This window comes from Vipera berus (assembly GCF_964194415.1).
Source record: "Vipera berus genome assembly, chromosome: 6".
Classification (NCBI taxonomy): Eukaryota; Metazoa; Chordata; class Lepidosauria; order Squamata; family Viperidae; genus Vipera; species Vipera berus.
The window spans coordinates 53,316,904-53,340,782 of NC_138208.1; the positions used below are offsets into that span (position 1 = coordinate 53,316,904).

Consider the following 23,879-nt stretch of genomic DNA (forward strand, 5'->3'; position numbering starts at 1 on the left):
ATTCAGAATAAAATTATGTATTTCAAGTAAAATATTTTCAGAGATTTCAGTCCCCATCCAGAGACAGATAAACAGCATATTTATTTATTTAAGTTACATCAAGCAAAATGAAAGTAAGCCTTACAACCCGGAAAAGCAATGTGGGGTCAGTAATTAAGAAGCAGTAATGACTACTTTAATAAATAATGAAATTTTGTTGCTTTCATAGTAGTAACAAATATCCTTGGTATTAGATTACACTTACTATTAAGATTCAATGTACTGCAGTCAACAGGACTGAAAAAGTTAATTTGTGAGTAAATTAAATGTCTCCTTGAGGTATGACCTGTAGAATTCACTCTAGAGTTTGGACATTCAAATAATGATGATTACCATTAAAAGAAAAGAAAATCTTTCCAAATAACATGTTTAAAAATAACAACTATAATGAATCATACACAGCTGAGATAGTTTGAACAATTACATCTCATTCTTCAATGTGTGTTGCAGTTACATCATTCCCCCAATTACATAAATGCTACCTTTCCAAACCATACTTCTTATCCACTTACAAAATAAGAATCTGAAAATAATTACTATGTAAAGTATCAGCATAAATAGTAAATTCTCTAAATAGGATAAAGGACAAACCAAATAGAAAATGAATGATTGATAGTTGGATACAATATGCAAAATCTTATGGATGGATATAGTGTCCAATGAAAGGACAATTAACGATTATCAAATCCCTTATATTTTACTTGAAAACTGAATTATAAAATCTAGCTGTAATATTACACAGGTTTTAAATTTCTTTCCCAGAAGACAAGCTAATGCTCACAGATGTGACTATCATATTCTTGAGGTGCTTAAATACTATATACTAAATTTAAGATGCATTCTCTTCTTCCTTTGTTAGCTCAGCTCCCTGATAAGTTAATGTCTGGTTTAACAGCAGACATATTCTAGGTTCTCTTATGAGGACTATACATCTCTTTGCAAAAAAATTTATAAGTAGATCATTCTGAAGAGTAGAAAATTATTCTGTCATGATTGAGAAAATATAAGATATTATCACAGAGGATCCTGTTTATCATTAGAAATCAAAAATTAAAATTAGACTGATAATAAATACAAAAAAGAAAAATGGACATTTTCTATTATTGGTTAAGAAAAACAAATTGTCAAAGATAGACATACAGGAGAACATACTTTTATTCATATTTTCTTTTAGAGTGGAAAAAGTTTCTAGGGTGATTTATTTCTATCTCTCTCTTGTGAATGAGGATTGGACTGTGCAGTGCTTCAGATCAGATCAGCAATAAGGGTTTTGGAACATGCAGAAATGCAAAGAAAATCTGTCTACAACTTTTGTTTTTCTTGGACTGCATGGCAGCTTTAAAGTGTTACAGATAGACGTTGTATTCATACTTCCACGTATTCCAGAGCACCTCTTCTGCATAAAATCAGAAACAGTCCACAGTCTTTGTTCTTTAGCATCTAGTGAAGCCACCAAAACCTAATATTTGTAAAAATGCTGGATTCTGTAAAAACCATTGCCGCATATTTATTTTATCAAAAGGGATGATTTATTTTAACTCAAATGAATTTCAAAGCAGTGTATGGTAACTATTCATAACTTTCCAAATACCAATAGCCTTCATGCTATAAAGATATTTAGGTCAGAAAAATAAACAGCTCCACTCACAGTTCACCAAGCTACTGATTCTAGACAAAAACAAAAAGACTAAGATTCTGATGTATTTTGATTTAATCCATTTTGCCTGAGATAACAGAAGTATTTCAAGCAAGTTCCATCATAGGTCCTGCATTAAACAATCTTCTACTAAATTCTGAACATGTTTAGCAAGTTCTGAATTTTTAAAATTTTTACAATTGTTTCAAAACCATTAAATAGTAAATGTTTGAGAAACTAATTAGGACAGAGGCCATAACTTCATTAGAACACCATTGCTCATGTTTTTACAAAGCATTAGTGTTATCTATTTGGCTATTAGTAGTAGCAATTTTATCTACAATATTTAACAAGGTAAATTGCAGGCAAAATTTCAGTACAGTTTCAATAGAAACACCCTTTCCTGAAAATACAGCAGTATTTGATGGACTAATTTTTTCTACATCATTTATAAGGAAACTTCCCATCTCTGAACAGGAACAAAAAAGTATCTACAAACCTTGTAAACAGATCTGCATTATTTATAAACATAAATAATTCAAATTATTAACAGCCAACAGCAGAAATGAAAATTATAAATTTGGTGATCCTGGGCTCTTCTGCCCAATCCAGCCCTCTCCTCAAAGGAATTAAGAACATAAGTTCTGGTAAGACATTCTTATGGGCCATTCTTAAGTACAGCTAATGATCCACAGGACACATAAGCAAGTTACTGTTTATCTGTCAGAGTTCATTATTACTCCCACTTTCCCCTCCCCAGAAAAGCACCCTGAAGTCTGGCAGAAAGCTTCTTTTTAAAAAAATAAATCTACATTCGTACAATTTTATCTTCTTGTTGAAGTCCGAGACAAGAATACCATCTTGTCCATAATAACGAGGGGAAAAGCCCAGTTTCAGTGTGTTTCTTTAAATGCAACTAGTGTGTTAACATTCAGCATACAATCAGAGCGATGTTTCCAAACTATGCAGTGGGCTCCCTGTGGATGAAGAGGTAGCAGACTTACTCAAGTCTGTCGTAAGATGAATTCCACTATTAACCGCATTGTTATTTTTGTTGGGTGACGGTGGAAGAGGAGTTGAGTTGCGTTTTGTTGGAGCGTCATCTTCAGCATCAGTATCATCAATAAGTGGAATATGAGTTTCAGAATCTTCTATTCTAAACTCAGGATGAGTCATAAAATTGTGGATTGAACTTCGGGATTCAGGTTTTTCCAATCCTTCATATAAGGAACTACGAAATGCATTCACCACTCGGATCTGCAAGTATGAAAAGCGTAAGTGTTACTGTTTAATAATATTGTCCTTGGGAGAACGTTGTTTTATGAGCTTGAATCCACAAATAGGTAAGACGAGTGAACTGAATTTATATAATGCAGTGGAACTTGCAATAAACTGTAGAACAATAAATAAAAATGAAGAGCATTTCAGAAGAACACTGTCAGGCTATAGCAGAAATAAATGTAAAAAAATTGGTTCAAAATGTCTATCTACAAAATTGAAGCTATCTACTTTTATAACTAATATGAAATAGTTAAAAATTTAAGCCAATTGATAAATTCTACTCCATTTTAAACACACAGAAGAAATACTAGACTTCTAGAATATGGAATTATAGACTACTGGCAGGGCTTCAAGAATTTTTTTAAAGTTTTTTTTTTAAAGAAATGCTGGGAACTGTGGTTTGAGCTATGAAAAGTTCAGTGTAATACAAGCTTGTTCAAGCTCGCTGGATTTAATCTAAATATTTGAGTATATGTCACATAAAAATAATTTCATAGAAATGGGTGCCATAATTTGTAGGAACAAGAAATGCATGATAAAAATGGCCCATATGAAATAATTTGTTTTCCCTCATATTACTGCAAATATTTCAGCCATATTATGTATATATGCTAAAATGACAAAAATATGAGCCGAGTTATGATTATGTAAACATATTTTAAATGCTTTTTGATATGTTTTTAGCCTTCTGCTTCAAATATCCTAGTTGCCATTTTTTTATATACAGTAAATTCTAGAATCATCACTAGAAAATAAATGTTTCTCATCAAGGTTATTAAAATTAATGGTGTGCACATGCCTGGGTAAACATTTTTATTTATTGGGTTCTTGTGTTTTTTGACGTTGCTTCTCAAACTGCTGGCCTGCGGGCCGGATGTATCATACTGAAACTGCGCCCACCCCATTGCCGGCAATGAGGAAAAAGTCACAATACGTCGCGCGATGTCACATGACATTGCGAGTTTGACATGCCTGCTATAGACATTGCATTACCAAGCTAAGTAACTGATGATGTCATCTAGCTTGATAATGAAACAAAAAGGGACAGCTGTTTTTGGAAGCAGGTATTTGCTCAATTAAGACTTCCCATATCCTGCAGATACCAATACAGTTAATGCTGAAGTGCTGTAGATATAAACAACTCTAGTACTTTTTCCATCCTCACTCTAAAGCTTCTCCCTGTTCAAAATGGCTCCAACATTTTGTCTCCCAAACTATGATAGTAGAAAGGTAACTGAAGTAAATTGTGAGGCATTTCAAACTATTAAGTAACTGATGAACAGTACAAATATTAATGGAAAGGCCCTATAAGCACAGGACATTTCCATTAATATTCAGATTGAAATAAGTAAGGTGAGGAAGTTAGCAACACAATTAATAATGGAGAAAACAGGACTATGAATAAAAAGGAAAATGGCTTTTACCATCCATAATAAGCAATTCAGAATAGACTTCAGGTTTACAATTTCAATACTATGAAACCCAAAATATGATCAACTTACATTCAGAATATTTAATCAGTCTGGTATTATATCCATTATATTTTTTGTGTTTCTACTATTTCAGATGGAACTTTAAATTATGATCCACGGATATTAAAGTCTCTTTTGGGAAGTCATGTTTATCAAAAGCCCCCATTGGAAACTCGATAGAACAGACCTACTTATTTCTGTCTCTATAGTTCTTTTTCATTTGTGCCACAATGGCACATTTATGTATATGTATTTTTTCCATAGCTAAAGATTGTAATTCCACTCAGGCATTACATGGAATGGTCACCATCCGGCATTCTGCATAACATGCCTGCCAGTGAAGATTTTCTAACTTGTAAACATCACCACTGAATATGTGGATGTCTGCAAGAGGCCAATGTCATTTCAGTGACATTGTTGGGAGAGTTGAACAAGGCTTTTATTAACAAACAGACATAAAACATTTTTTTACATAAAGGCCATTTTAATCTTAATATTTCTAGCACTAATTTAAGTATTTTCACTTTAAATATTGCTAACGCTGGAAGGAGCTTAGCATGTAAAATAACAATCTTTATGAAAAATATATGTGCTATTTTTGCAGTTGCAAATTAAAGTCATTTCCCTCATGATCTTTAAATTATACTGAAGTTACAAAAGTAAACATGAAAATAATCTATTTATCTTGGACCAGCTTTAAGCATTTCACTAAACAAGTTTGTAGATCTTTTTGTTTACAGACTTCAAGACATATACTCAAATATTTGTAGCAATTACTATAAATATTTTTTCCAAAAAGGTCTCTTCTGTGCAAGTATGAAGGTGCTATGTGCACGGTCAAGCTTTTTACTGTATACAATTGTGCCACTTGAACTGTGACCCTCTAAAAAGGAGAAGGGGGCTTTAGGACTCCCATTTTGAAGGTAACAATGTGAAAAAACGTTAATGATGAATTTAACGACTGAAGGAAAGAATGAAACGTTAGATGTGTGAACTGGGAAAACGTTAATTTCATGCACTTATGAACACACACTCACACCCCACAGTAGTAGAAGCAGTAGTAGTAGTAGTAGTAGTGGTAGAGGAAAACACTACATGTGTAGGGGTAGAAATATTTGTTACATCATGATGCTGGCTGGCGATGGAAGGTTGCCGCCTTAGAGCCCCCTGAATGGAAGTTCCACTCTGGAAAGCATTCACTACATCCATCTGCAAGGAATCAGAGATTGTGACAGCTTGCTCAGCAAGACAGAGAGAGAACAAGAGAAAGGACCATCCCATCTACAACACATAAAAAGTAAAGAAAAAAGGCACTTTTACAGAGCAGGTAAAGAGGCGAGAAGCACATTTGGTGATGAAGTAAAGAAGGAATTTGAAGCATTAAACAGCTAATACTTTTTGCCATATAAAGATTTCAATCACACATTTTATGACTACAGTCCAAATCAATACTAAGAACAACGAGGAAATGTCAAGTCCTCAACCCTATCTCCTACCTTTACAAGACCATACCTGAGTTTGTATCCTGTTTAGACCCCTAAACCATAAGATCTGACCACGCCTTAGCTCTCTTTCAGCATGATCAATTTCTTCCACATCTTCTGCTAACTCTTCTTCAGGAATCTCTTCCTTTTGTGTTCCATGGCCAGCTTCTTTAAGGAATTTCAATTGACTGGTTGGAATAGTTGATATCAACTATAACAATGGGAAACAAAAAAACATATTTATGAAAACTTTCCCTTACGTTCAAATTCCCTTTTAGAACCAGTGACAGACTCTCCCCACTCCCTAAATGGCTTCAAATAAGAAACAGCTAGCTTAAAGTTTTTCACTGTTTTCTTTGGAGAGGTATTAAACAAATCGTAGCTAGTCAATATTGCAGCATACTACTCCTATGCATTTGGATGCATAATGAAAAGACTATCACTTGCTTTCTTTTCCATATTGTTCTGAAATTTCAAAGTTTAAAACAGCCATAGTAGAGCAGCATGAAGAAAGTTAATGACAATGAAAAAAAGCCATATACCGAGTAAAATGCATTCTAAAACATAATCTTTGGTAATTTGAGGAACTGTACTGCAAAACTAGTGTTACATACCTGGCCCCAAAGAAGTGTTCCCATTCCTAGAAAAATTGACCACAACCACTGTTCTACTGTAAGCTCAGAGCAACTGAAAGGCTTCCCACCAAACTGTACAATAACTATCTGTTAAGAAAAATAATTATTGTATTAGCTATTTGAAAAGATAAAAAACGAAGGTATTGGCTTTTATGATACAAATACAGTTAACTATTTTAAAAGATCTATGATTGCTTTATTTTATAAAAGGAATGGGGTATATGATAAAGAAAATGAAAACAAAAGAAAAAGTTATCTGAAACAGACAGCACAAAATCGAACACACAGCACAATATTGGTAATTCTAGCTATTACATGAACCAATTCATAAGCAGACAGTAGACACATGTCATCAATCTAAAACTGTAAAATTGGAATGGCACTGCTTCCAATTGTAGAAAGATATTTTCTGCTTTATCCTAAGCTTCACAAATCCAAGGTTATCTTCTATGGCTTCCAATTTTAGAACAGAGTAGAATAACAGAGTTGGAAGGGACCTTGTAGATCATCTAGTCCAACCCCTTGCCCAAGCAGGAGATCCTATACCATTTCTGACAGATGGCAGTCCAGTCTCTTCTTGAAAGCTTCCAGTGATGAAGCTCCCACAACTTCTGAAGGCAATCTGTTCCACTGGTTAATTGTTCTAACTGTCAGAAAATTTCTCCTAATTTCTAGACTGAATCTCTCATTGATCAGTTTCCACCCATTATTCCTTGTCTGGCCTGGAAAATAGGTTAATCTCTGACAGCCCCTCAAATATTGGAACACTGCTATCGTGGTCTTTCTCTTCACTAGACTAGCCATGCCCAGTTCCTGTAATTTTCACTGTGTAATTCCAGATAACATTGACTTATAAAAACTTATTACTTTTCTCAAATCGTGTTAACTAATGTATGGACATTAAGCCAAAATGAGACAAGCCAATATACACATCTATGTGTTCCTTCCATTATTTTACACTTCTAGCATACAAAACTGATGGGTCAGTTTCTAAATATTCTTTCTTCTGGTTTCCCTTCTGAATATATAAACTTCTTGCTTTTACTGAAGAAGAATATATTGTCCTATACCAGAACTTCTAGGGTTATTTATCTCTGGGGCAAAAGTGTTCACAACTGGGCTCCATCACTGAGATGACTCTCAGATGAACACCTCTTTTCCTTGGATTGAAGGAAGACCTGAAGGAAATCTCCCACAAATAATTATAATGCATACTGTGGCTAGGTTATAAATAACCCTATGTTGTTTTTAAAGATAAGTTAATAACACTTTGATTTTTATAATACTAAATTATAGCAATAGCAGTTAGACTTATATACTGCTTCATAGTGCTTTACAGCACTCTCTAAGCAGTTTAAAAGTCAGCATATTGCCCCCAACAAACTGGGTCAACATTTTACCAACCTCAGAAGGATGGAAAACTGAATCAATCTTGAGCTGGTCAGCATTGAATTCCTGGCAGTGGACAGAGTTAGCTTGCAATACTGCATTCGAACCACTGCACCATGACAGCTCTTATTATATGATCACATTCTCATTATAAAGTTTGCCATAAGCCAACATGAGTGCGATATGAACATTATGTCTTGAATAGCAATACTAAAAATTAACATTAACAAAAACATATTTCTGTAAGCATACTATCAATTATAAAACCACATTTGCACAGGTCCAATTATCCTCTAACGTGACACATACAGATACGGATATGTTTTATATTTAAAGAAATTCTGAACTCTTAAGAGGATGCCCTACCCTAATACTGATTATTAATACAGCAATCACTGGCCTCTAAAAATTCTAACCCTCAAAATTCTGCACGACTTTATTTTAAAAAATCTACTCACCTGTACAATAAAAGTTCCAAGAACTATAGTACAGAATATAGCATTATTGAAAATTCCTTCAAATACATTCCTTTCACCGTGAATTTTTCGGGCATTTATTTCATTAAATAGCTGCATCATCACAAATGTATTAAACACAATTGTGTAGTGCTCTGAAGGAGGAGCATGAAGAGGTGCATTTCTTCCACTATCAATATCAAAGATTTTTTCACCTGTAAACAAGATAAATATTCTCAAAATGCCACCCAAAATTCATGGGGTTTTTTTGTAAACATTCCCCTTTAGTCTTCTTTTAACATTCTATTAACATGTCAATGTCCTTTAACATTCCTTTAAATATTGAATAAATGCTCACAATAAAGCAAGCATAGTTCAGAAACTATACCAAAGAGGTTTAAATTATAATATTCTTACCAGCAAACAACAGTGTGAAGACAACCACAAGCTGATAGAAAGCATGGCCCAGAATATTCTTCATCATGGTCCGTGAGATGAGAGGTTTATTTCTACCATAAGGCTTTCTCAGCAAAAGTGCTTCTGTGGGGGGTTCTGTTGCCAAAGCAAGTGAAGCCAGGGTATCCATTATGAGATTTACCCATAACATCTGAACAGCTTTAAGTGGAGAGTCCTGTAAAATCAACATGTTTTCTAATATAATCACAAATATTCTTACAAATCAAGTTATCTAACATTTAATAGTTCCAATCAGGTTCATTATTGTACTTAAACTTGATGCTGTGATTAAGACATTAAGCTAAGAGTAAAAAAATCCGCGCAGTTTTTTAGTTCCATATTGGCCATGGAAACCCTGCATTACTTTGGGCTGTTACTCTTTTTCAATCCAGCTCCCCTTATAGGAACATTGTTATGGGATAAACAGATTTAAGAGCTTCATAAACTCCTGGAGAAAGGGTGAGACATAAAATCTACCAAATAAGAAATCACTCTCAGAATTAACCACATTGATTCAATCTGATTTAATCTCATTACATGAAAATAAATATATAATACCTACTTGTGTAATGCATGCTCCTGTGAAAGCAACAATTACCGCAACTACATTAACAGTAAGCTGGAACTGAAGGAATTTGGAGATACTATCATACACATTTCGCCCCCACATAACTGCTTTAACAATGCTTGAGAAGTTGTCATCTGTAAGAATAATATCAGAAGCTTCTTTCGCTACATCAGTTCCAGCAATGCCCTGAAGGAGAAAACAAAACAAAATTACAATACTGTCCTTGAGTATTAGGACAGCCCAGATGTAAACTACTCACAACTGCTATTAATAAAAAAATAAGGAAGAATAGAAAAGTATTTCACTCTTCCTGCAGTCTGCGACGTGTAGAGAAGACTTTCTTTACGGCCTGCCATTTATTCTGAGGAACAAGAGTAGGGATAGGTTCCTTTGTATTTGTTCTTCCAATACATTCATTTGGTACCATACAATTCCTTCTTGAGTTATAAACTACCACGTAAGTAATTACATGGTGTGATTAAACAATCCTTGAATGCTGTGGATTAGAGCTAATGATTTTGTTTTTTCAACTTTTAATACACTTCTAAAATCTTGAATAATGGAAAAATTACTCGTTAACATGAAATTTAAGCAAACTCAAAATTATTTTGTCATACTCACTTTTTTAAACTAGATATTATTATATCAATATTTATGCAAAAAGATCAACTGCAGTGGAAGCTATTATGAAAAATCTTACTGATGATTCTGTCATATAAATTGAATTCAATGGTGCTTAGCTAAATATACCTATGTACATAACTGCAACACTGCAATATCCTTACAGATCTTTAAAATTGAATCTTTTTCTACAGGTAGTTCTCAACTTATAACCACAATTGAGCCCAAAATTTCCACTGCTAAGCAATGTAGTTCAGTTAGTTGCATCTCATTTTATGACCTTTTTTGGCCAGAGTTTTTAAGTGAATCACTACAGTGAAGTGAATTATGTGGTCATTAAGTGAACCTGGCTTCTCCCATTGACTCTGCTTTTTGGAAGCCTACTGGAAAGGTTATACATATCGTGATCACATGACTCTGGGAAAGTGCAATTGTCATAAATACATGCCAGTTGCCAAGCAATCGAATTGGTTATAAATCGAGGACTACCTATATTGGAAAGGAACTAAAAATGATGTGCCATTTTTAAGCTATAATAATTTGATAGTAGTAATGAGAATTATACAAAGATTTATCTGCCTCCTCTAATATTTTGGGCATTTATTGTTCAATTTAAAAAATAAAGATGGCCATTATGTTAAGTACCTTTGACTTCTAATTCCAGATAACCCTCAAAGCCAATAGATGGCACAGGAGAATAGCTTCTGAGCATTTAATTTAGATTAATTAAATTCTGCATAGTCTAGGTCAAGCAGGCAATGTGCAGTATGTTTTGGATTCAAGGTGTGGGTTTCTTAAAACTTTGACAAATCATTTGAGAAACAGATATTTAACTGTTTAGAATAGGACACTTGTTACTGATACCATATGCAATAATAGAAGCTCGCCTGTTTTCCCCAGTGCCTCAGTTAAATAAAGATATATTATATAAAATTTGCTTGACAATGGTATGGGAAGTACCGGCAACTTAAAAGCTCACAGGTATACTAGACTATCTGATTTCTACTCTTTAGAAAAAAACATAATGTTACAGATTCCACATTATAAAAAGGTGTTGAATCATTTGATGGTTCAATATCCTGTTAAATAATATAACTGTTATCAAATTCTAATAAATAAAAGACCACATTTATCTTAGATGCATGTTACTGCAAAAAGGAAGGAAAAACAATACTGATATTAGAATTACGTACTCAACACCTTTAAAGTTAACACAGAACACAATACAATCCTACACCAAACTTTAAAATGATTATCCTTGTAAAAGCATTCCTAGTTTCAAGTTTTCTTTAAGTTGTCATGTGATTCCCTCCCTAACCATTTTAGTATCATTCTCAGAAATATTCCAAGAATTGTACCTATTTTAACTATTAATATCAGACTACATCTATAACCTAATGTTTTTGTACATTCTTCACATTAATTATATTTTTAGATTTAATCTCAAGAAAAATTGAAAACATATTTTATCATTTTTAGCCAGAAAAAAACCTGCATTACTATTTCTGTCTCTATGAACAGACACAGTTAAGTTGTGGAACTTAACAGACACAGTTAAGTTTACATACAAGGATTGTGATTTTCTATATGGGCATCAAATTTGCATCTCATCATTAATTGTGCAATTATCCCAAGGTAAACTTAGCAGAAAATGACAATGAACATAGGAAGCTACAATCAGTTCTGCTTTTCCCACTGCCATATGTGAACTAATCTTGTTCAGTCTTCAATATAAAGTTAACATCATAACTTAGAAATTTCAGCTTATAAAAGCATTTATTAGTAATAATTATAATACTTGTTAAACTCCTTACCATCGCAAAGCCAACATCTGCTTTTTTTAATGCTGGGCCATCATTGGTTCCATCACCAGTCACTGCTACAACCTGCCTTTGTTCTGAAACGGTGCTATCTATTATTCCTAAAGATAACAACAAGTATTTGTTATAATAGTACACATTTATACTAAACATTACAAATTTCAGTAATTTATTCATTCATTTACTGAAATTGAGTAAATTTCTGTCTAAATCCAATATTTATGCTGTATAGTAAGAAATAGTCTTCTATTTTTCAAGAGCGTTTCCAGCTACTGAAGAACTGATTGACCAAAAAGATATTTGTAAAATCTGTTAGAAAATGTATTTACCTTTCACCAGTGTATGTTTGTCAGTGGGAGAAGACCTTGCAAGTACCCGAAGTTTTGGCCAAATTTTGTCTATTCGCTCCTGTTCTATCTGCAAAGATAGCTTAGATTAATTTCATAACTACATTTTCATAAGTCAAAAAAAGAATATTAACCATACCCACCTCTCCTTTTTCATTACGTATTCGTCTATTGAATTCTTTGCCTTCCAGGCATAAGAAGTCTTCGCCAGGATGCAAAATACCACATTTTAACGCAATAGCACGAGCAGTGTTAATATTGTCACCAGTAACCATACGGACAGTTATACCAGCACGCTGGCATTTCTTAATTGCATCTGGTACCTAAGGAGAGGGAAAAGCTAATTATGTAGTTATTTCTCAGTAATGATTAATTTAAAAAGAGTTAACCTGCTTTTGGCTAAAATACTAAGCTTTAATTCCATGTATGTGTCAATAACTTTGTTATTTATGTTACAATGCTGATATAATACATTTTATACATATTTGATTATGTGCCATGAAATTGCTCCTAGTGACCACATAGATTTCGTCAATGATGATCTATCCCTAACTTTTTCTTTCAAGTCCTAAAACTATACATTAGCTATGATGTGTAACTATAATGTTCCTAAGGTCACAGTTAGGCAATTGGTATCCTCCCAATGTTTGGGAGTTAAACTCCCATCAATCCCTGAACCTCTAAGTAAGTAATCTGGAAATTGCAACTTAAAATCTTAGAAGGGCACTAATACAACTGCTGGTACATCTGAGACAGTCAGCTCATTGAATATGTTGCTGAGTATAAGATTTTATGCTTACCCTAAGCTGACTTAGTAAGAGGTTCAGGCAAAATAAGAGACTGGAACATGTTACTATTTAATTGATGCACAAAGAATTTACTGTATTACTGAGACAAAACCTAGTTCTTAGGCAATAGGTATAAAAGTAAAACTACTATACCAATCACATCATATAACACAAAACATATAACATCTGCATTTCCTCAAAATGAGTAAGAAACTATTTCTGTGACATCTAAGCAATTTTAAATTAAATATATATGCATATTATAGTGAATATTATTCAATCATTAACCTTAAATGAAGAAAAAAGGGTATGTGGGAGTTAATCTACTTTCCACTAAAAAAAAGTACTTAGAATAGATATTACTCATTTCCAGAAAGACTTGGAAGACAAGTTTAAATCAATCGTTATTAAATCCTTAAACCACGATAAACGGCCTTTTGCCCTACCTCAGGTCTCACAGGATCTTCAATGCCTACAACAGCAATGCATGTAAGACCAGTGACAATATCATTTTCATTATCCCATTCTGGTTCAGGTTCTCCAGCTGGGAAGTCTCGGAATGCTAGACATATAGTTCTGAGTCCCTCTGATGCCATAGGTTCTATAACAGTTTTTACAATATCATCACGGTCTCTTGGTCTGAATACTTTTGGTTCACCAGTAGCACTTAGTATCTTGAAACACCTACAGATAAAATACAATCCATTTCAAGGTTCTGAATGTCAATGCTGGAATCTCTTCCAACTCAAAGAATTCACTCCCAATGCTTAATAGGTTTTTCAAATATTTTTAATTCATGGTTATTTTGCTTAACTCCACTGAACGATGTGTAAAAAAGGTGTACCAGGGTTTAATGATGAAGAGAAATTGGGAGAATGTTAGGAAAGAATTATGAAAAGGATAACGTGTAATTTGTTTTAAATCACTACGAATTCATAATATACTTAACATGGCTTGGGATGAGCTCAGAAGATCCCTAAGTAGAAATATTTTGATGCATAGTCTAAAGTTTAAAAACAATAAGGCATAAGAGCCAGTTTGGTGTAGTTAAGGCAGGGGTGTCAAACTCAATTTCATTGAGGGCCACATCAGCATTGCGGTTGCCCTTAGGGGGCCCGGTGTGTATGGCCTGGGTAGGCGTGGCCTACTGGGTGGGCGTGGCTAGAGTGTGTATGGCCTACTGGGTGGGCGTGGCCAGCTCTACATCGTACGCATTAAGGATGCCTATGGAGGCCTGGGCAGGAGTGGGACAGATCTGAGGGTCTCTGACAGAAGGAGGGTCTCTGGGCCAGGGCCAAGGCAGTGGGGGCCGTTCCCTCACTGTTTCCAGGATGGCTTCGCGGGCCACATGAAACCACTTCACAGGCCGGATCCGGCCCCCGGGCCTTGTGTTTGACATGTCTGAGTTAAGGCATCAAGCTAGAAACTGGGAAATCGTGAGTTCTAGTCCCATCTGAAACACAAAATGAACTGGCTGACTATGAGCCAGTTACTCTCTCTTAGCCATAAGAAAGAGGCAATCTTGCCAAGATAAGATCCAGGCAGTTACCAAGAGTCAAATTGACTAGCTAGCATAAAAAATGACAAGAGAGCATTAAAAAATGGTAAGTATAAAACACCCTTTTCAAACAAGAGGTGCTATACTTATTTCACTATTTGTCCAATTTTTTTTATTAACAGAATAATAATAACCCTTCAAAATGCATTTTTCTCCCTGTGCAGTATATTCACAGCTAGAGCTAACTACAAGATTCTATAAATAAGGCACAATAAGGAAACTGCACAAGAACTGAACTGGCAAAAGCTCCCTAGCAAATATCATTATTTTCAGTAGTAAATTCAGTAAATAATAAAATTCATAATACTAGCAGAAATTAAGAATTATGAGACTATAACTTCTTTTATCTAATGCATTCATACTCAACTGTACAAATCAATCCAGTTTTGCATTTAAAAATAATAAAGGAAAATATATTCAGCATGGCTATGTTAATTCAAATAAAAATGGAAAAAATGGAAATCTTTTTATTATCATTAAATTTATTTGTCACCTATCTCACTCTGGGACTACTCTGATCAGCTGACAACCATAAAAAAATGAAGAAATAAAAAGGAAATTCAAACAAAGCAAAAGTAAAATAGAACAACAAAATAATCAAAGAAAAAAACAACAAAGAAAATAAACCAATATGATTAGTAAAAAAAAAGATGATGAGTGGGCAGCAGAGTTTGGGTGGTGATGGTGAGGCTGAATCTGCTATTAATCTAGCAGCCACCTCCAGAGATAAACTCCCCCACTGGGTCCCCAGGTCAACTTGCAGAGCCAGGTCTTTAAGCTCTTATGGAAGGACAGGAGACTAGGGGCAGATATTACTCTGGAGGGCAGGATGTTCCAAAGGGCGAGTGCTGTGGCAGAGAACGCTCTTCTTCTGGATCCCGACAGGAAGAGTTCTTTGAACGACGGGATCTGCAGTAGGCCCTCTTTACTGGCCAAAGTAGGACAGGAAAGACTTAGGGGGACAATATGGTTCATCAGGAAGCCTGTACCTATGCCAATTAGGGCTTTAAAAGCCATAACCAACAACTTGAACTGCACTTGGAAGCAGACTGGTAGCCAATGTAGTTCCCAGAGCAGCGGTGTAATATAAGCCATACTAGGGACTCCAAAAACTGCTCTCACTGCTGCATTTTGCACCAATTGGAAGCTTCCAAATGGATTTCAATGGTAGCCCCATGTAAAGTGCATTGCAGTAGTCCAGATGAGAGATGACCAGGACTTGAGTAACTACAGAGAGTCAAGATCTAGGAAAGGTCACAGCTTGTGCACAAACCGGAGTGTGCAAAAGCTCTCCTAGTCACACCTGCTACTTACTCTTACAGCAAAAGAGATGAGTCCAGGAGAACCCCCAAATTGTGAACTGGGTCTGAACAGAGAAATGTAACCCCATCCAGAACCAGAGATGACAAAGTCCAGGATCCCTAGGCTCCATACACTCAAATCCACTCAGTTTTGCCAGTGTACAGAAGTCTATTGTCCCCCATCGAGGACCCCAGAGTATCCAGGCATCACAAGAGGACAGAGACAGCATCACTTCGGTCATCACATATAGAAATGTAGAGTTGAGTATCATCAGCATATCGATAATATCTCAACTCATGGTGAGGGATATCTCCCCCAGTGGCTTCATGTAGATGTTAAATAGGAGAGTAGAGAGTACTGAGCCTTGCGGGAAGCTGCAAGTAAGTGGTTGGGGGCTGGATACCAACTGGGAAGGACCTCAGAGAAAAGAGCTAAAACAGTTTAAAAATGCTGATAAGCCCTAACTTGTAAAACTGTCCCAAAAGGATACCATGGCTGATGGTATTGAAGGCCGTTGAAAGGCCAAGAAGAGCGAGAATGGTTGCACTACCTTCTTTTACGGTCTCGCCAGAGATCGTCCATAAGTGTGACCAAGGCTGTCTTTGTCCCACAGCCTGGCCTGAATCCAGATTTAAAGGGGTCCAGGAAATCCATTTCATCCAGGATTCTCTGGAGCTGCCAAACATCCACCTTTTCCACTACTTTCTCTAAAAAGGGAAGATGGGAAACTGGACAAAAATTTGTCCAGGCAGATGGGGTCGAGTGATGGTTTCTTAAGGAGAGGACAAACCAGAGCCTCCTAAAAAAGGTCCTGGGAATATCCCCTCTTGCAGGAATGGCCAAGGAAGACTTAACTGTTTCTAAAATTAAGGAACTGTGTTAAAGAGATAATTTATAAATTAATCTAACAATCAAAAGCGTTCAATTGCTAATACAGATTAAAAACAGCCTTATATTCACTTTGAAGGCCACTTGTTCATCTTTATCAGCAAAGCAAATACTCTAAATATAATATGTTATTCCAGTTTTAAAGGCTACTGAGAAGTTACAAAGACAGTGTTTAACTGCCAGAGAATACCCTTTCACATATTTAATCAAATATGTATAATAGAGTGATTTAAATGCCAGGGAATATCATTTCAACAACACAAAGAGTTCCCAAATACAAAAGCTAACTTGCTTTTTAAGTACTATCTCTGAAGCACCCTTGCTGAAGATCCGGAAACTGCCATCAGAGTTCTTTAACACAGTACTCATAGATTTTCTAACAGAGTTGAAGGTGTAGACTTTATAGAGTGCCTCTTCTGGTATTTCATTTCTAACTTCCTGGTAATCTCGTTTTAAATCCAGAAGGAATCCCAGCAAGGCACACTCAGTTTTATTACCAACATGGCGAGGAAGGCCACCTTCTTTTTCAGGAGGCTGAAAGACAAAGCAATCTTTTTGACTAGGAATTCAATCATTGAGAATTTAACTTGCTACAATAATTTAGAATTTAACCTTTTGGGAACAGTTTATGAATTATGAATTCTGTGCTTAAATTAAATGTCTTACATTTAGCTTCAACGAAAGCACATTTCCCAAGAAATACACTACGGAAAGTAAACTGGAGCACATTTTGTAGAATATTAAAAGCCCAGTGGGATAATTGCCATTGTCTTCAAGTGCAACTTTTAAGATTTATTCACATTTGGCGTCTGATAACTTAATTACGAAAAACCATTTGACATTTTTGTCCATGTGCAATATTAAAGGTATATTTTAATCTTGGATAAGCAAATTGATTGAGATAACTTCTCAATAAGCCACACACCCTTCTCCTCCACACACATATCATTTCAGATTTTATATCCCTGTTTTCCCCATGAGAAGTCTTTTTAATTAGATCAAATTACATAATTGTTATAAGCTACTGCAATCTAAAACATAATCATATATTGCCACAAATGTTGGTTTGTAGTTGTGGAAGCTTACATAAATTGATACATTGCAAGTAGGATTCAATTTACTGATCATGCTCATAGCTTTTCAATAAAATTGTTTTTGCTGCCTACTGGGGATTGCAAAACCAGGATGGGGGCTATTGCAGAGAATTTGCAAGCTGCCAAATATGGATTATATTTGGTTTGGTGAATTATTTAAGGCGTTTCTCTATATATGGTCTTGTAATATGTATCTTGTAATGTATCTCTATAACAGATTTTCAATGTTTTTCTACATTCTAGAACATCTTAAAATCAACTGAAAAATTGCCCCCAAACATTTCTGAGAACAGCACTGAGGTGGGATCAGATGGCTGTGTATGTTCAAATTTGTTTTCCCCTTAGTTTTCCAAAGTCCTTATGGGGAAAATAAATTCTGTGAAGGGATTCACCCTTGGTTCATGCTTTCTCGTATTAGCTCCACAGAACCTATTGCAGTTGCCACAGACCTCTTGGGATATGCAGAACCCAGTTTTGGAAAAAAAACTATGCTAAGAATATGTTATATTCATTTCTTTGCATCTTTTAATAGATGGTCTAATGGTTAAAGCACCAAGCTAGAAACCAGTACACTGATTTACAAAAACAATGAGGGCAGGATAATAAATAAATAAATAAAGCCAAGGATTAGTTTCCATGACCATTAATGCTATATTACTCAGAATAAAGTTTGGTTATGCTTTATAAATTTAAAATGGGTTAACCTTTGAAAAACAAATGCATTTTACATTTAAATGATAATTTCCAACAGCACCATTAAAATCAAGAGAATTCAACCACTAGCATTAATTACAAGAAAGGTCTTGAAGTTTAATAATGTTTTGTTAATACACAAATAATATGACAAATACTTAAAAACAATTTTACTATATCTTTAATAAGTTAAATTTAAATAGCTTTACACAAACATTGATTTTGATTTGATTAAAATATACTTAACTAACAAAGTATTAATTGCTTGGCTTGAATTATGTTCAATGTTAAAGCATGTGTCTTTTCAATATATACCTACCAAGATTTTGGAAGTATAAGCAGAATTAACAGAGATTCCTGTTACAAGATATGATAAGGTTTTATCAGTAATAGCTTGCACTTCAGGAATTTTTTTATAATGCTTTTCACTGATATATGCCTGGACCACTGTCATTCTGTTCATTGTCAGGGTTCCTGTTTTATCTGAGCAAATGGCTGTTGCATTTCCCATTGTTTCACAAGCATCCAGATGTCTGACCAAATTGTTATCTTTCATCATTTTCTGTTTCAAAAAAGGACAAAATCATGTCTGAACAGCATTAAAGCATTCTTAGAAAGTATTTGTTACTATCTTTCCCAAGATGAATTTCTTATATGAACACAAATGTGAAGGTTTTCCAGCAGATACAAGACAAAATAAAGGAGTAGACTGCATATTTGTAACATTTGGAAAGAATCTGGCAGGCTCCCAGTCTTTTAGCTTTCCAGAAGCCACTGAGATAGAGTGATGGGAGCCTAGGGATGGTTATGGGGGCATCATCCTAGGAGATGGATGGGACATCAGGTGTTTTTTTTTTAATATAGACTGTAATTTTATTATTGTGACGAGCTGCCCAGAGTTGTGGTCTAAGATGAACGGCCATACATATCTTTTCTAAAAAATACATAGGTAAAATTTATATTTAATTCTAGACTGAATAATACAGACTGCTTCTGCTTGTTGGTCTCCTTCATGGCCACCTCCATCACGGGGCTCCCATCTGTTCTTGTAAAGCACTGTGTTCTGATATTTGGCTGTATCCTTTGGCTTTGATAACACTTTCTGCAACTGTTCTTATCATTCCTTTGTCGTGTTGCTCATTTTTAAGAAGATTTTTTTTTAATCAAATTCCACCTAGGCATTTTATCTCTGAAGTCCTCATCACATTCTATTACTAGATAGGCACATAAGACTTTGAAATGGATTTACATGTACCAGAGGTACATGCAAGGCAAAAAGCAATATGATGGGGGAACTCTCAAAGTCATTTCTGCACAATTTTCTTTGAAGTGTAGCATACTGTACTGTTCCATCTTTAGTTCTGTTCCCTCAGAAAAAGAGCTGGTTCCCCATCTGGGAGTTCTCTTATACTTGTGCTCTTGTTCAGCAGCAGATGGAGGCTGTGGCCAGGAAAGTATTTGCTAAATTTTGGCTGAAGTATCAGCTGTGACCATTTTTGCGGCAGACAGTACTACTAATTGTTGTTTATGCTCTTCTCACTCAGACTACTGGAATCCAGTCTACATGCAGCTTTCTTAAGACACCACTATAGTTAATATAAACTATAGTTGCCTGGCCTGCCTGCTAACTTTATTGGAGGAGCTGCATTGTCTACCAATTCAAGAAGCTTGCTATTATGTATAAAACTCTGAACAGCTGGGGTCTTGGATATTTTGACACCAGTTGCACCATGTAGAATCTACCCAATACATACTGTTAGGCATACTGCAAATCCGGCCCATTCAGGAGTTGAGTAGAGTGGGTACTTAGAAATAACATTTCTCCGAGATAGTCTTTACCCAATGAAATTCTCTTGTTGTTCCCTCCACCTACACCTTATTAAGGTGGATACATGTTTCCTGTTAATATTCAGGAAAGCAGTTCAAATGCTGCTTTTCTGCAGAGTTTTTAGGGAATGAATTTTATTACTCTTCCAATACGAATATTATTTAACAAATTTTTATGAGAAGGTTTGTGGTGGTTTTTTTCAGATATTAAATTCTGATGCTTTTGGTAATGATTGATTACTATTTTGTTTTGCTTGTTGTACTGCCCAAGTTGTAAGTCATTTGTAGACTTTCACTGAAATGGCATATAATATTTGAAAATAAATGAAATAAGCTATTAAATAACCACTTCAAATGAATATCACTGAAGTGTAGTTCCATGGGAAAAAAATTGCTATACTTATTACATATTAAAACACTGCATACCAAATCACATTTTTTGCTCATACCTTTACAGAGTAAGCCAGAGAGATAGTTACTGCAAGTGGAAGACCCTCTGGAACAGCCACAACCAAAACAGTAACACCAATGATGAAGAATTTCACAAAATACTGAATATATATTGGTGTACATTCTGCAAGCCAGGGACGCTTCTGGATCCAGAAGGTATCAATTACAAAATATAATACAAGAATGATGACTGTGACAGCAGACATCAGCAACCCTTTCATGAAGAAAAGAGATCTAGTTAATTATTTGTCATATAAATAACAGTCTTAAATACCATTCACAGACTTCCAGTTTATAGAATTGGAAGGTACCTTAATGGCAATCTAGTATAACCCCTTAGGGCAAAATTCAGTAAAGTATCTCTGACAGATTACCATTTAGGCTCTGTTTAAAGATTCAGTGAAGAACTCACCTTTTCATGTGGTTGCCTGTTCTACTGGCTGATAAACTTGTACAGTCAATTTCTCCTGACATATAACCTGCACCAATTCTTTGTAGTTTTAACACAACAAATATGGTTCTGGCTTTCTGAACTATAGAGAATAGGTCTATTTTCTCTTCTATGTGACAAGCATTCAGATATTTAAAATCTACTGCCATATGTCCTTTTCAATCATCTCTTCTGCAGTCTAAATGTAGCCAGTTCCTTTAATAATTCTGCATAGGTTTCACCACTAGTATCCTTCTCTGAATTTCCCTCAGTTTGTCATTGCCATTTTTAAATTATAGTGCCAGAATTAGATAAAATATCTCAAGTGGTATCTAACAAAGTAAAGTGAATCAATAACTGTCTCTGATTAGGATTTTATGCTCCTGTTAACTGAACCTTGAAGATAACATTTTCTTTTTCAATAGCTATGTCACATTGCTGGTTCATTTTTAACTTGTGATCACTAAGGATACCCACACCTTTTTCACATACACTATTGCCAAGCCAACTCTTAACTATCCTCAAGTTGTGCCTTAGTAATGGAAAACTGTGAAGATGTTAAAACAATAGAATTTTATGAAAAATGGCACATATGGTTTCAGAGTACCAAAATCTATAGTGCAAAAAGATCTGAATCACATATAAACTAATGAGGCCTGAACTGGTAATGACTGATCCAGACATATGATTTTGAGTTTTAGGCTTACCTCAATGAGAATGTCAAAATATTATGTGGCAGTTAAGAAAAAGGCCAATTCTGTGATCATTAGAAAAAGCACTGAAAATAAAACTACTCATTATATTACATTTATTCAAATCTAATTGTGTATATTTTAAAGCTGAAACTAAAAGTAGGAATGGCAAGTAACATGATGAAAGGATTAGAGCAATTCCCATGGGTTACTACATTTGAGATGGTTTTATTTAGAGAAGGACAATAAGACAGTAAGCACACAGCACGTAATTAACATTATGGATTTACTGCCATAAAAATTATTGTTAGGCAGCCCTATTTATGGCTTTATTCTACTGTTTAGAAAATCATGGAATGTAAACATTGTCAATGGCTACTAATCATACCACCTCTAGAATAAATAAAGATAAAACGCTTTTAAATAGCAACTGCTTTGGAACAACACGCTTCCCATGAGCATTGATTTGGCTACCGAAACAAAGAAAAGGATATGCTTTAAAAATATTTTGATTGATTCAACCTCGTTTCTAAATGTTGTATGATGCCCTAAAACAATTCTTATTAAAAATTAGTACAATGGTTATTATGGTAACTTATGTGGAGTATTGATGGTGACGGCAAATTCAACACATAGTAATCAGAATCATTAAGACAACACTCAAATACTGTGCTCAAAGCAAAGAAATGGCAGAAGTTGGACTTCCAGGATTTAGCTTGTGGAAAGAAGCAAAATTTAAATGTTATAAATCAAGCCTAAACAAACAAACCTTGACTGATGTCCATCTACACCAAAGCAAGCACAAACTGAAATGTCAGTCAGCAAGCATTAAATAGCATGAGCATTTGACAAGCTCCAGTAATCTAGTCTGTTGTATTCTCTGTATCACAATAATGCCAATCCATGGTTTTATTCTCTCTAGAAACGTAACAACTGAAGAGTCATACCTGCTTTGCCAATCTGAACTGCTAGCTTTGTGAGTTTCCCCTGTAGAACTGATTTCTCTTTCTTAGGCATATTATTTCTTTTTTTGTCATCTCCATCTATACCATCTTCACTCTTCAAAGGTTGCATTTCCATAGCTGCGCCATCCTGAGCTTTTGCTAAATTCATAAAAGCACAATTGAATGAACAATTTATTATGACTTGGGAGCAGATCATACATTTCAAAACAACCAAATACAACCTGAGAATACAGCCAAATCTCATTACTGAATGAATAATCTACTTCTGTTGTTGGGTCTGAATACAGCAGAATCTTATGGTTTGGACACAGCACTGATGAAGTGTATAGGTGATTTCAGGGCACCTATCTTTTAGGAAGAATTTTAAACACAATTGGCCTGAATGGCCAGGCAGATTACCTATTAAAGATTGGATTAAGTGGAAATTTAAAAACACAATTAAATAAGCTCCAGAAAATCTAGAGTAAATATAAAAGATCTGAGATTAATTTTGTACAATTTTAAGGGGAGCTACTTTAACACTTAATGAAAAAAATAACTTTCAATCTTCAATCAATCAAAAATTTGTATTTAAATTTCCAGTGTTTCCAGCAAGAATGTGTAAAATATTTCATTTCAAATCATATTAAGCACAAAATATCATGAAGCAAGCAAAGTCTTTTGAACTTAGAATGATTCCAACTCCAAACAGCTCTGCCTAATACAAATACTTCCACACAATCCATTTTGCACTGAGTATACTGTCTCAAGTGCAACTATATGTTTCACAAATTTTTTATCTGCACAACACTAAACAATGAAATGTTCTGCCCATCATTATTAAACAGCATGTTCACCAACAAGTTAGGCATCTTATTCTTTATCACACTTAAAATATTGTTCTACTAGTTCTGTTCCCCCATATTGTAATTTTAATACAGACTATCATAAATCATATCTTTGATATCTAAAATTAAGATGCAATAAACATTTTGCATATGTTATTTTTA

At 34.8% G+C, this 23,879-nt stretch overlaps 1 protein-coding gene across 3 annotated transcripts in view; it reads right to left on the minus strand.

Annotated features, from left to right (window-relative positions):
- Positions 1-62: 62 nt before the first annotated feature.
- ATP2B1 (ATPase plasma membrane Ca2+ transporting 1) overlaps positions 63-23,879 on the minus strand; it is an 83,660-nt gene continuing 59,843 nt past the window's right edge. Inside the window, exons 8-22 of one of the 3 annotated variants that reach the window (XM_081331979.1) lie at positions 22,873-23,028; positions 20,803-21,017; positions 18,846-19,088; positions 17,032-17,273; positions 13,438-13,675; positions 12,347-12,526; positions 12,186-12,273; positions 11,851-11,957; positions 9,410-9,601; positions 8,809-9,022; positions 8,395-8,606; positions 6,527-6,634; positions 5,941-6,123; positions 5,551-5,709; positions 63-2,932 (exon numbers count right to left, since the gene is read on the minus strand). In XM_081331979.1, coding sequence (XP_081188105.1) covers positions 2,618-2,932; positions 5,551-5,709; positions 5,941-6,123; positions 6,527-6,634; positions 8,395-8,606; positions 8,809-9,022; positions 9,410-9,601; positions 11,851-11,957; positions 12,186-12,273; positions 12,347-12,526; positions 13,438-13,675; positions 17,032-17,273; positions 18,846-19,088; positions 20,803-21,017; positions 22,873-23,028 — 2,852 coding nt within the window. In that variant the 3' untranslated portion in view covers positions 63-2,617. The remainder of the gene's footprint in view (positions 2,933-5,550; positions 5,710-5,940; positions 6,124-6,526; positions 6,635-8,394; positions 8,607-8,808; positions 9,023-9,409; positions 9,602-11,850; positions 11,958-12,185; positions 12,274-12,346; positions 12,527-13,437; positions 13,676-17,031; positions 17,274-18,845; positions 19,089-20,802; positions 21,018-22,872; positions 23,029-23,879) is intronic. The other 2 variants (XM_081331977.1, XM_081331978.1) reach the window with 2 other exon arrangements.